Source organism: Erinaceus europaeus, chromosome 22 (genome assembly GCF_950295315.1).
Source record: "Erinaceus europaeus chromosome 22, mEriEur2.1, whole genome shotgun sequence".
NCBI classification, from domain to species: domain Eukaryota; kingdom Metazoa; phylum Chordata; class Mammalia; order Eulipotyphla; family Erinaceidae; genus Erinaceus; species Erinaceus europaeus.
The window spans coordinates 3,398,902-3,410,326 of record NC_080183.1 but is presented as its reverse complement, the minus strand read 5'-3'; the positions used below and the strand labels follow the sequence as shown (position 1 = coordinate 3,410,326).

The 11,425-nt window shown below is 55.9% G+C and overlaps 1 protein-coding gene and 1 long non-coding RNA gene across 5 annotated transcripts in view; one reads left to right on the top strand and one right to left on the bottom strand.

Annotated features, from left to right (window-relative positions):
* Positions 1-496: 496 nt before the first annotated feature.
* LOC132535393 (uncharacterized) lies at positions 497-5,075 on the bottom strand. The gene is made up of 3 exons (XR_009547171.1): positions 4,991-5,075; positions 4,381-4,444; positions 497-1,188 (listed from the first exon to the last, which is right to left on the bottom strand). It is a non-coding gene; the product is annotated as an uncharacterized LOC132535393 (long non-coding RNA).
* A 3,486-nt stretch (positions 5,076-8,561) lies between these two features.
* Positions 8,562-11,425, top strand: part of BCL11B (BCL11 transcription factor B) — an 82,106-nt gene continuing 79,242 nt past the window's right edge. For 3 of the 4 annotated variants that reach the window (XM_060181026.1, XM_060181025.1, XM_060181023.1), the window contains exon 1: positions 8,562-9,618. In XM_060181026.1, coding sequence (XP_060037009.1) covers positions 9,561-9,618 — 58 coding nt within the window. In that variant the 5' untranslated portion in view covers positions 8,562-9,560. The remainder of the gene's footprint in view (positions 9,619-11,425) is intronic. The other variant, XM_060181024.1, reaches the window with a different exon arrangement.

Genomic DNA, 11,425 nt, shown 5'->3' with positions numbered 1-11,425 from the left:
ACTCCCACCTGGCTGGGTCCTCCAGCTTTGGGGAGGATGTCATTTCCTGTCTGCCAGTCTTGGGCATCTGGAGGCTTTCCTGAACTAGTCCTTTGCTTGGAAGCCCTCAGAGGCCCGCTGGATCCTGGGAATAAAACAATTCAATAAAGTCACAATCACATGTCCATGGCCCTTCATCCGTCCTCACTTTCTTTAACTCAATTTATTTTTCATTTTGTGGACAGAGATTTAGTCCGGGTATTAGTTTATGATTTTTTTTTGGCTGAAGGAATTACTCAACACACACACATATAAAAGGAAATATTATTTTTATCATTTATTTTGTACCATGTATACCATAGGAGGGGAAAAAAAAAAACCGGAGCGAAATCACTTCAGTACTGCTGCGTTTTTCATTACCAAGTTATTACATATAGAAATTACTCCAAATTATCTGAAATGAATGGAAATTATGAGGTTTAAATTCCCCAGGTTACTGCAGGCACAACTCTGGAAATTTATTTTGTCATCTTGCTGAACATAATTGCTACAACAAAATTTCTTCCATTTTACAACCGCGGCATAACTTATTTATACCGCTGTAGCTGTAATTCTACGTCAATAAGTTGCATGGGAAGGAATACACAGGTGGTAATTGAAAACAATAATTTGTGCAGAGGTCCAGGTGGAATGGTTGGCTCAGGAAAAGGCTCCGTTTACTGCTGGCAACAGCTTGTCTCAGCGTGGCCTTGTCCCATCCCGAGGCCCAGACACCCGCCAAACTACGAAGACACCCTCTTCTGTGTCCCCAGAGGTGGCTTCAGGAGACCCGGGGATGTGTCATCTTCTCACCAGGACCCGCGTGTTCCTGTCTGGAAACCGAGGCCCACGGGTCCTGGGAGATCCAGGGAGGCTCAAGCCACATCCCTGAAGCTCTCGTTCCTTCCTCCAGAACCTTCCGACTTGCCTCTGGGCTGGGTGCATCGAGGTACCCAGAGCTAATTAAGGTGTTTGATAGATTTCAACTAGAGTATGAGTTCTTGCCAGAAACATCCCGACGATCCGATTCCCCAAACGCTGAGCCGAGCGTTCGCTCCACTAATGCTTTCTACATTACTGTGTTCCTTCCCGCCGGAATGTGTGGCATGGGTACAATACCGAGACGGTCCCCCACATGGGCGTCCTCACTCTTCAGCTCTCTAATTGTTCCTGTTAAGCAGATACAAATAATGAAAGTGCAGACACTGGAGTCTGGTCCCAGCAGCCCACGAAGGATCCCTCCCGTTGGACACGGCAGGACTGGATCCGGGTGGAGACACGGATGTGACCATGAATCCGTCCACTTTAGATGGCAGATCAGTGGGTCGGTGACAGCGGGGTGGACACGTGTAGGAGGATGAGAAGGGAGAAGAGAGAGAGAGAGAGAGAGAGAGAGAGAGAGACGGACGCAAGGTTTTGCCACAAGTTCAAATGAGTGAAACTACTGCCATCACCACTGTTGTTTCAATGAGCCCCAAGACTTAGAATCACAGCAAAATCATTTCCCCCCCAAAAAAATTAAATGAATGTCGGAAAGCACCTTAACATAGCACGCTGATTTTCTCTGGGGGGGGGGGGGCTTAAATATCTTTTGTTGTGGCAAACTGTCTGTCTTGTAAGTGGAGCTGAAAGGGTATCTCTGACAGATGGATGCCCTGTTCTCTGTCTCTCTCTCTCTGTGATTTAATATTGACTTAAAAATTACAAGATATACAAAATTACAAGATAACAAGGAGACAGTTTCACACCATTGCCACCACCAGAGCTCTGTGTCCCCATGCCCTCTCATGCAGTGGCTCTCCCAAGGTCACAGATAACGGGATGACTATTATTTCTACAACTATCTTTCTATCTATATTTTGCCCACATTTTTATAACCCCGCCTTCTCTTCCTCTCTAAGCCACATCTACACCTGTTACTACTTTCAAGTGTGCTTCCTCTTTTTCTCTTCTCTTTCCAGGTCCTGATGGAATTGGGCTTCAGAACCCTCTGGTAATCTTCCCCCTAATATGTTTCCTGCTCTGGGAGTATAGACCAAAATTCTTTATGGGGTGCAGAAGGTGGGAGTTCTGGCTTCTGTAACTGCTTTTCCACTTGACATGGGTGTTGGCAGGTGGCTCCACACTCCCAACCTATCTCTATCTTTCCCTAGTGGGGCAGGAGATGCCAGTTAGACAGTGACCCCTTTCCCGAGTACCCCATGCACCCTTCCATCTCCAGGGCCATCTGTTACAAAGACCGGCAGCCCTCACCTGGCTGCTGTTAAGGAGAGGACAAGCCACTAAAGGTTTTCTTTTTTAATTTTTTATTATCTTTATTTATTTATTGGATAAAGGAGCCAGAAATTGAGAGGGAAAGGGGAGATAGAGAGGGAGAAAGACCGAGAGACACCTGCAACCCTGCTTCACCACTCATGAAGCTTTCCCCCTTCAGGTGGGGACCCTGGGCTCGAACCTGGGTCCTTGCACATTGTAACATGTGTGTTCAACCAGGTGTGCCACCACCCAGCCCCCCACTCAGGGTTTTTCTAGCAGCCAAACTACCTTTGTTGCTATTTCTAAAAGCACCGAGTGACAGATGAACACTGGCACAGCCCTGTGCCCTACTGGCTCTGCAAGGCACATCTGAAGCAAGGTGCTGGCTGCTTTTCATTCTGCTTTTTTTTTTTTTTTTCCTGGTGTGTGTGTGTGTGGCGGGGATAACAACCTCTCTCTTGCTAGCCTTCTCATTGGGTGAGCTTTTGGAGGGAGGGAAGCCTGACTTCTCACCCCTCTCCATCACTTCTTTTGATGAGAGCGCATTACAGCACAGCAAGGCTTTCCTAGCCCAGGATGGGGCCTGGGGGTGCAGAGTTTGTAAGAGAGGCAAGTTTGCTTCCAAGCCCAGTTTAACCTGTACCAAAACATCCTCTTTCTCAAACTCTTTAAGGATACAAATTAATTCTCCGAGTCCCATATGAGCTTTGCTGGGGAGTTGTGTGAGCACGGCCCCTCTGGGTCCCCAGCATCACAGAGAAGATTCCAGGGAGCTCGAGTCACAAGGGCCCTGCCCAGGTCTTTCCCACAGCTATCTCTTTCTATCTCTCTCTTTTTAAATGTTAAGATTTAAAAAATATTATTTTTCCATTATCTTTATTTATTTGATAGAGATAGCCAGACTTGAGAGGGAAGCGGGAAAGACAGAGGCACCTGCAGCCCTGCTTCACCATTCACAAAGCTTTCCCCCTGCAGGTGGGGGCCAGGGGCTTGAGCCCAGGTCCTTGCACATTATAATATGTGCACTCAACCAGGTGTACCACCACCTACCTGCCTCCCTCCCTTCCTCCCTCCCTCCCTCCCTTTCTTCTTTCTCTTCTCCTCCTCCCCCTCCTCCTCCCCTCCTCCTCCCCCTCCTCCTCCCCCTCCTCCTCCTCCTCCCCCTCCTCCTCCTCCTTCTTTTTTCCTCCAGGGTTATTGTGCTGGCTTGATGTTTGCACTACAAATCCACTGCTCCTATGGCCATTTTTCAATTTTTTTTTCCTATAGGACAGAGAGAAATTGAGAGGGGAGGGGGAAATAGAAAGGGAGGAGAGAAAGATAGACACCTGCAGACATGCTTTACTGCTGGGGGGAGCTGGGGCTTGAACTGGGATCCTTGTGCTTCATACTATGTGCACATAACCCTTAACCCAGTGCACTACCACCCTCCCTCTTTCCATTCCCTTTCTCCTCCCTGTTTGTGATCATTACATTTATATGTGTGTGTGACCCTCTCTGCAAACACGCACACGCACACGCACACATGCCACTGTGACCTCCATGTTTGTATAGAACTTGATTTGGAATCTAAGGACCATCTCGGTGAACAGTGTTTTCCTCAAGTCCAATGAACAATATTATTCCCAAGTCCACCCAGCTGGGTGTTTCCAGTCCCCACCAAATTTGAATTGATGAGTCAACCAGAGAATTAAAATTAGCAAGGCAAGAAAGTTCCAAATGAGGAGAGAAAGCTGTAGAAATAGTTCCAGATCCCTTAGTGCAGAGCCATTCAATCTCCTCTTGGATGACAGGGACAGGGCGAGGAACATTCGCTGTGGGTGTTTGAAGCTTGTTCATATACAGAGAGCAGGGTGAGTCCTTTTTTTTTTTTATGGAAAAATAATACATGAATCAGGAACAGTGAGTCTGGTTTAACCCCTCGCAGGCTGCAGCTCCAAAGACAGCAGGCAATGCCGCCTTTCTTGTTTCTTAGCGACCACGTGTCTTAGCTGAGAGATGCAACCAAGATACGACCCCTTCCAGCCCAAGTCTCACTTGCAGAAACAAAGAGGGTGCAGAGGCCACCGCAGCTGCTGAATTCAATGTAAAGAGAGACTCACTCACCCGAATGATGGTTGAAGGTGGGCTGGGGAGACAGCTCAGTGGTTTCAGTAACAGACTTTCATGCCTGAGTCAACAAAGGTCTTAGGTTTAGTCCTCAACACCACCCTGAGTCAGATTCTGGTCAAACAAAGACCACCCTACCCCCCTCCCAGGAGCAAAAACATTAGAAGGAAAATTTGGGTTCCCTCACATCATAATCATCGATATATTAACACCAAAATCTCCTCCAAACTCAGCAAAGACTTAACTGAGCCCTTATGGCATTTAGAAATCTGATGCCTTAAAAAAACTTTTTTTTTTTCAAAGTGACATAAAATGATTCTAGCAGATATTATGCCTGGGAGTCGAACAGGCCTCTTTTGTGTCTTGAGGTTCCTGGATTTTTGGCCTAGACACACGTGTCTAGGAAGCTGGAGGAGGGACACTCATGGAGCCTGACGCTCAGCATAGGTGGGGCTCAGCCCACCCCCGTGCTTTCCTGGAGTGTGGAGACACCTCAGTCCACTCATCTGAGGGACAGATTTTCTCCCCCTTAGCTCTACCGCCAACAGCGTTTATAGATCCCAGCAGACAGAAACCAGCAGGCTGTTTGCTCCCAGATTTGCCTTACACGTGCGAATTCGAAAAAGACCCGTCTTCTTTTTGCAAACATTTTTTCTTCTCTTTCTCCTCCTCCTCCTCCTCCTCCTCCTCCTTCTTCCTTTTAAGTCCCAGGAATGAATTAATATGGTATTAATTAATATCTGCTGTTAACTGCAGAAGTAACTCCATGACTTTGGGGAGGGGGCCTGGATCGTGGGTGTGGATTCTTGTTAAGCCAGCACTGTACATGACACACACACATAAATATATTTTTCAACAGAGATCATTTGAGTTCCCACTTTTATGGGGGGAGGGTCTTTCCACATTTTCAGAAAGACAGAGAGTCAAACACAACAGCTCTGAAAGTCTGTGGGATCTTGGAGGGAGCCCCACCTGGGCTAGAATTAGCTACTGAGGATGGTTAGAGGGATTTTAAACAAGCATGGTGTGTGTGTGTGTGTGTGTGTGTGTGTGTGTGTGTGTGTGTGTGTGTGTGGCACAGTGTCTGCTTAATCTGCTCCCCCCATGGCACCTCACATGTACCGTGCTGGGGGAATTCGAGCCCCACACAAGGCTGAGAAGACGCGACCAGACCTCCTGACATGATTTATGATATGGGAACAAGTCCTCTGTGAGGAGACTCAGAGTGATGGAGGAGATGATGGTGGCTGGGAAAGGGCTAGGGGAGGAAGAGCAGGGGGTGGGTGTGAGTTCAAAAAGCTTTTGGACATCTACTTTTCTTTTTTCCTTTTCTCTTTCTTTTTTCCTTTTTTTTTTTCCTCTTTCTTTTTTTTTTTTGGGGGGGAGAACGCAAACTGGCAATTGTTGTTTCCATTTGATGCGAGTCCGCACAAAGTCTCTGTTCTGGGTTCTGAGCACACAGTAGGCCTGCAGCCGGTGCTGGAGAAAGGGGCCTCTTGGGACTTTGAGGGTCGCATTTCGAACATGAAAAATTCTTCTTTTATTATTATTTTTTTGCATATGTTAAGCACCTGCACGCTCGCTCTCCCTGTGGAAGGAGCGGGTGGGGGGGAGTTGACTTCCAGTGCGGATGCAATGAGTGGGTGCAGCACGCTCAGGCGGTCAGGTGGGGACCCCTTCAGCTCTCGAAGCCCCACCCCAAGGGGTCAAGGGGCGGGCCTGGAGGGCCGGGAGGTCAAGGTCGCGGCTGGCGGCTGTAGCTCCCGCGGAAGGCGAGACAGGAGCGCGGCGAGACTAAAGGGGGAGCTGTGACACCAGACATGCCGCGCGGAGCACGGTGCCCGCGGCCGCCGGGGAGCGCGGGGAGGGCGGAGCCTGCGGGCCTGGAGCGCGCTCGGCCGGGGCGGGGGCCGGGGGCCGGGGGCCGGGGGGCAGGGGGCCAGGGGCGGGGGAGAGGGGGCCGGGGGGGCAGGGGGGCGGGGCAGGGGGTCGGGGGCCGGGGGCCGGGGGCCAGGGGGGCAGGGGGCCGGGGCCGGGGGGCAGGGGGGCAGGGGGCCGGGGGGCAGGGGGCAGGGGGGCGGGGCAGGGGGCTGGGGGCCGGGGGGCCGGGGGGCAGGGGGCTGGGGGCCTGGGGGCAGGGGGCCGGGGGGCGGGGGCCGGGTCCGGGGGGCGGGGCAGGGGACCGGGAGGCCGGGGGGCCGGGGGCCGGGGCCTGGGGCCGGGGGCCGGGGCCGGGGGGCGGGGGACCGGAGGGCGGGGGCCGGGGTGGCCGGCCTTTCCCGCCGTCGGGGCGACGCGGGGCCAATGAGCAAGCGCCCAGCCCCCCCCTCACTTCCTGTGTCCGCTCCCGGACCCTCTGCCGGGGTCCCCCCCCAGCGCCCCAAGCCTGTCCCGGCCGGGTCCCCTCCCCAGGGTGGGGGTCCCGAGTCCCCCTGGGAGCCCACCCGCTCAGCCCCCGGGGACACAGGGCCGCCCCTCCCCGCCTTGAGTCTGGGTGAGTCTGGACAGCAAGCTTATGACTCTTAAAAGAAGTTTATCAAAGGTGCGTGTGGGCATTTTTTTTTTTTTTTTTTTTTTTTTTTTGGTAAGCTCAGACCACTTTCCTGGAAAGATTGTAAGCGATGGGGTGGGAGGGGAGGGCTGCGCTTCTAGACTTCGGACCACGTGGAGGTGGGGTGTGGGGTGGGGGAAGGGGCAGGGGGTGCAGTGTGTCCCCTCGCGACCCCCCCCCCCAGTCCAGAGTTTACAGAACTGCCAGCGCACATCTTGCTGTGTTTTTTTTTCTGGGGATGGGGGGCCTGTTCAGGGGGTCTCTTTTTGGCCTAAGGGGGGGGGGGGCGCTGCGATGGGTTAATTTGCTGGTTCCTCCACCCCACCCAAGAGCTGGGTGGTGAGAACAAAAAGCCTACTGTCCTCCCCCCCCCCACACGTTCCCCTTCTCTGAACCCCTTGCTCCTGGAGGGCAAAGCCCCTGGGGGGTGGCGCACCCTGAGGCTTCAGGCCCTGTCACTCAGCAAGCAGGAGGCTGGGTGGGGAGGGTGCAGCTGGCCTCGCCCCAGCCCTGCCCAGAGCCAGGCCCTGACCCGCTCTGGCCGCCTCCTGCCACCAGCAACCTGGAGGAGCCATCCAAAGCCACCAGATGCCCCAAGTTACAGGCAGGCGTCTCCACGCCCCCTTGGCGGCTTCTGACTCCAGACCCCCACTCGCCCCTACAACTCCTCTCTAGTCCCCCTCTGCAGATCAAAGCACCGGAGTGACACAAGTGCCCAGCTTTGGAGGGGGGAGGGGTTGGGTCACCCACGTGTGTCCTCAAGGTCTGGCCGCCTCCTCCTCCTCTTGACCAGCACAGGTGGGTCACACCTGTCCCCTGACCCTCGACACCATCCTTAGACCCCGGGTTGGGGGGCATGCTCTGGAACTTGGGTGAGGCAGGCAGGGGGTGTGGAGGTTGGAGGGTGCACATTCCTTTTGGAACGGGACTCAGGCAAGGTCTCTGTTTCACCCAGTGCGCTGTGCCTCCTCAAATCTGCCCACCTGACTTCCCGGGAGTTTGCAACAGTAGGACTGTGAGGAGGGACAGACACTTTGGGGGAAGTTTCACTGCCACCCTCGCCCCCCCCACAGCAACCCAGCCACTTTCCCAGGGGGTGAAGCGTGGGTGCTCTGTCCTGTCCCCCCAGGGGGACCCTAATCCTCCTCCACAGCCCACCCCCTTCCGTGGGACAGGCCTTGCATGGACCTCACTTTCAGGCATCCAGTTCTCCACCCCACCTTCCTCTTTCTCTATGGGGTGCTGCCTCCAGGACCCCAGGAGGGATGGAGAGGGCTTTCTTTAAAAACATCCCCCCCCCACTTTGCACAGCAGGGGTGGGGGTAGGGGAGCAGGGGCGCGAGCGCACAAAAGCGCACTGGGCACATGTGGCCGTTGGCCGCGGGGGTGCCCGGTGCGCGCGGCGGGGGCGCGTGTGCCTGTGCGTGTGTGTGCATGTGTGTGCGTGTGTGTGTGTGTGTGTGTGTGTGTGTGTGTGTGTGCTTTCTTGTTCTCTTGCAGGGTACAATGTTAAAAAGCCACCGCTAGTCGCCCCCAGTGCTCCGACTCTCTGGGTCTTTTTGTCTCTAGTGCAGATTAAACGTCACGTCCGCACTTGAACTTGAATTTTATCCCATTGTACAGAGGCAGCCCCAGCCACAGAGAGACCGAGAGCTCCCGGAGAACCCGGACTCCGCCATCTTCACCGTGCGATCCCCAGCCCCGGCCCGCGCCGCCCGGCCCGGCGCCCTGGGCCCGCCGCCCCTGGGCCCGCTCCCCCGGGCCGCCGCGCCAGGGGAGCGCCCGCCGCCCGCCCGCCGCCCGCCCCGGGCACGGAGCCTCCCGGCCGGCGCCGCTGCCAGGTGGACCGCGCCGAGCCGCTGCGGTGCCCGGCCTCGCGGGGGGCAGCCTCCAGCCCGCCGGCCCGCGTCCGCGCCGGGCCCCCCCAACCCCCCCCTCCCCGGCCGTCCCGGTCGCCGTGCGTTTTTGGAGGGGGCGGGGTGAAGGGGGGACGAGATAAGTCCCCAAGTTTCCTTGGCTTTTTTTTTTCTTCCCTTCTTCTTTTTCCTTCTTTCCTCCTTATTTTGACCGCTTGCCTTCTCCCCCCTCTGCCCCCACGCACCCCCTTCCTGGTGCGCTTTGCACCGACCTGCCCGCGAGAGAAAAGTGCCCGCAGCCTGTGCAAATCCACTGCAAGTTCCCGAAGCCATCTGCAAGTCCAGGAGGCCGCGCAGTTTGAAGAAGTGTAAGCGATCTTTTTTTTTTTTCCTCCCTTCGGAAGAATATATATCTATTTTCAGGGAGCCAGCCAGCCTGCAGCCAGCAGCTGGTATATTTTTTCTTTTAATTTTGCCTCTTTCTCCTATTTCAGACGGAGAGGTGGTTCTTTTTTATTTTTTCTTCTTCTCTTCTGTCTCTCTTTTTATTTATTATTATATATTTTTTGCAAACAAAACCTACAGCAGCCTAGAAGAAAGAGCGAGCAACATACAGAAGAGGAGCAGGAGGAAGCGAGAGCACGCGAGGCAGGGGGGAGAAGAAGCGAGCGGAGCCCCGGCCGGCCGGGCGGGCGGGCGGCGGGCGGCGGCGGCGGCCCCTGGGCCCAGCGGCGCGGCTCTCCGGGCGATGCCCGAGTAGATGCGGGGCCATGTCCCGCCGTAAGCAGGGCAACCCGCAGCACGTGTCCCGGAGGGAGGTGCTCACACGTAAGTGTCCGCGGCGTGCGCGCCGGGCCGGGGGCTGCGGGGGGTGCGCGGGGCGGCGCGGGGGCCGCGGTCGTGCCGGGCGGGGTGCGCGGTGCGCGGTGCGCGGTGTGCGGTGTGCGCTGTGCGGTGTGCGGGTGCTCGGCCGAGCGGCGCGGCGGTGCTGGGCGAGGGGACCGGGGGAGGGGGCGCCGGGAAAAGTTGGCGGAGCGCGCGGGGCGTAGGGCGCGCCGTCCTGCCTGGGCTCCCCGAGCCTGCGGGTCGTCTTCCCTCCTCCAGCCCCCCATCCCCCCGAAATCTGAGAAAGGGGGGCCGGGGGGCTGGTGCAGAATGCCCGCCGCGGGGAGGGAAGGGGGGCTGCGGGCTCGGAGTGGGGTGGGAAGGAGGGATGTGCTTGGGAAAGAGTTGGACAAGAGAGCGAGGCAGGGGGACCCCCTCCGCCGCTCCCCATCTTCCCGGCGCCCCGGCTCCGGGCTGCAGGCCGTGGCCTCCGGGCAGGTCGCGGCGTGCGAGGTGGCCGCTTCCCGCAGCCGCAGCCGCAGCCCGCAGCCCGGTCACCCCTCCTGGCCTTGCTCCCTTTTAATTCCTTCTCCTTGTCCCAACTCAGATTTCCTTGCAGTGGAAGCCCGAGCCCTGGCGCCTGAGCCCCAGCCCCGCGGCCGGCAGGTTGCGCGCCTGCAGCCCAGCCTGGAGCCCGCAGCCCGGAGCCCGGAGCCCGGAGCTCGGAGCCCGCAGCCCGGCTCGGCCGCGGCGCACAGCCCAGCCGCTGCTGGGACTGGCCGCCGGCGCCGGGAGCCGAATATTTATGTTCCATTTTCAAACCATTTAAATAAATAAATAAATAAATATATAAATATATAAAGGGGTTCTCCCTCCCCTGGAAGACCCACACAAGAGCCCTCTGCGCTCAGCCGTTTGTTTCTGCTGCTACCTCTCCTTTGTTATGGCAGACACCTTAGTAAGAATTTCTGGGCTTATTATTACTCTTGCTAGTGGGGGTATTGGGGAGGGGGTGGGAGGGGATGGGGTTTCAAGTGGGGGTTCACCTTGGGAGAAGCATATCTTTTTTGATGGTATTTAAATTTTTTTTGGGGGGGGATGGAGGGAAGAGGACTTTCTTGTATTATTATTATTTTTTTTTCCTACTGCTGTTTCATCTAAGGAGACTTTACCGGTCGCATTTAAAACAAAATGCCCAGCTTCCAGCCTGGCTGGATCAAGATCCCTTCCTGCTGGCTGGCTGGTGACATTGCTCCCTGAGCTCCCAGCCGGGCTGGGGTGAAGCGGTGACAGACTTCCTACAGACCCCTTAAGCCATGGCCTCCGTGCCCTGCTCAGCCTGGGCTCATTTGCAAAGGTTTTTTTTATTTTTATTTTTTATTTTGAGGAGGGGAAAAGTTGAGGGGGGCCTTGGGGTGGAAGAAGGGTTGGAATTGTTGGAGGGGGGGTGCATTGCCAAGCTGACAGCGGTCAAAAAATGTGTGTGTGTGTGTGTGTGTGTGTGTGTGTGTGTGCAGGAGTGTTTGTATTTGTGTATGGGGGTGGGGGCAGAGGCAGGTAGGGATCCCAGTTCAGTTTTCACAGCACAAGCATTCCTGGGGCCCTTACAAGAGCCCTGGTAGGAAGGACTTGGGGCAGCTGGGCCTGGGGTCCTGGGGACCTGGGGGACCTGGGGGACTGGGGGACAGCACCCTTCCAGGCTTTGTTCCACCTCTCTTTCTCCCTGGGCGTCAGGCTCAGAGCGGTGATGGGGAAAGCCAGCTGACACCCAAGAGAGCAGGGAGGCGAGAGACAGAGCAAGAGAAGAGAG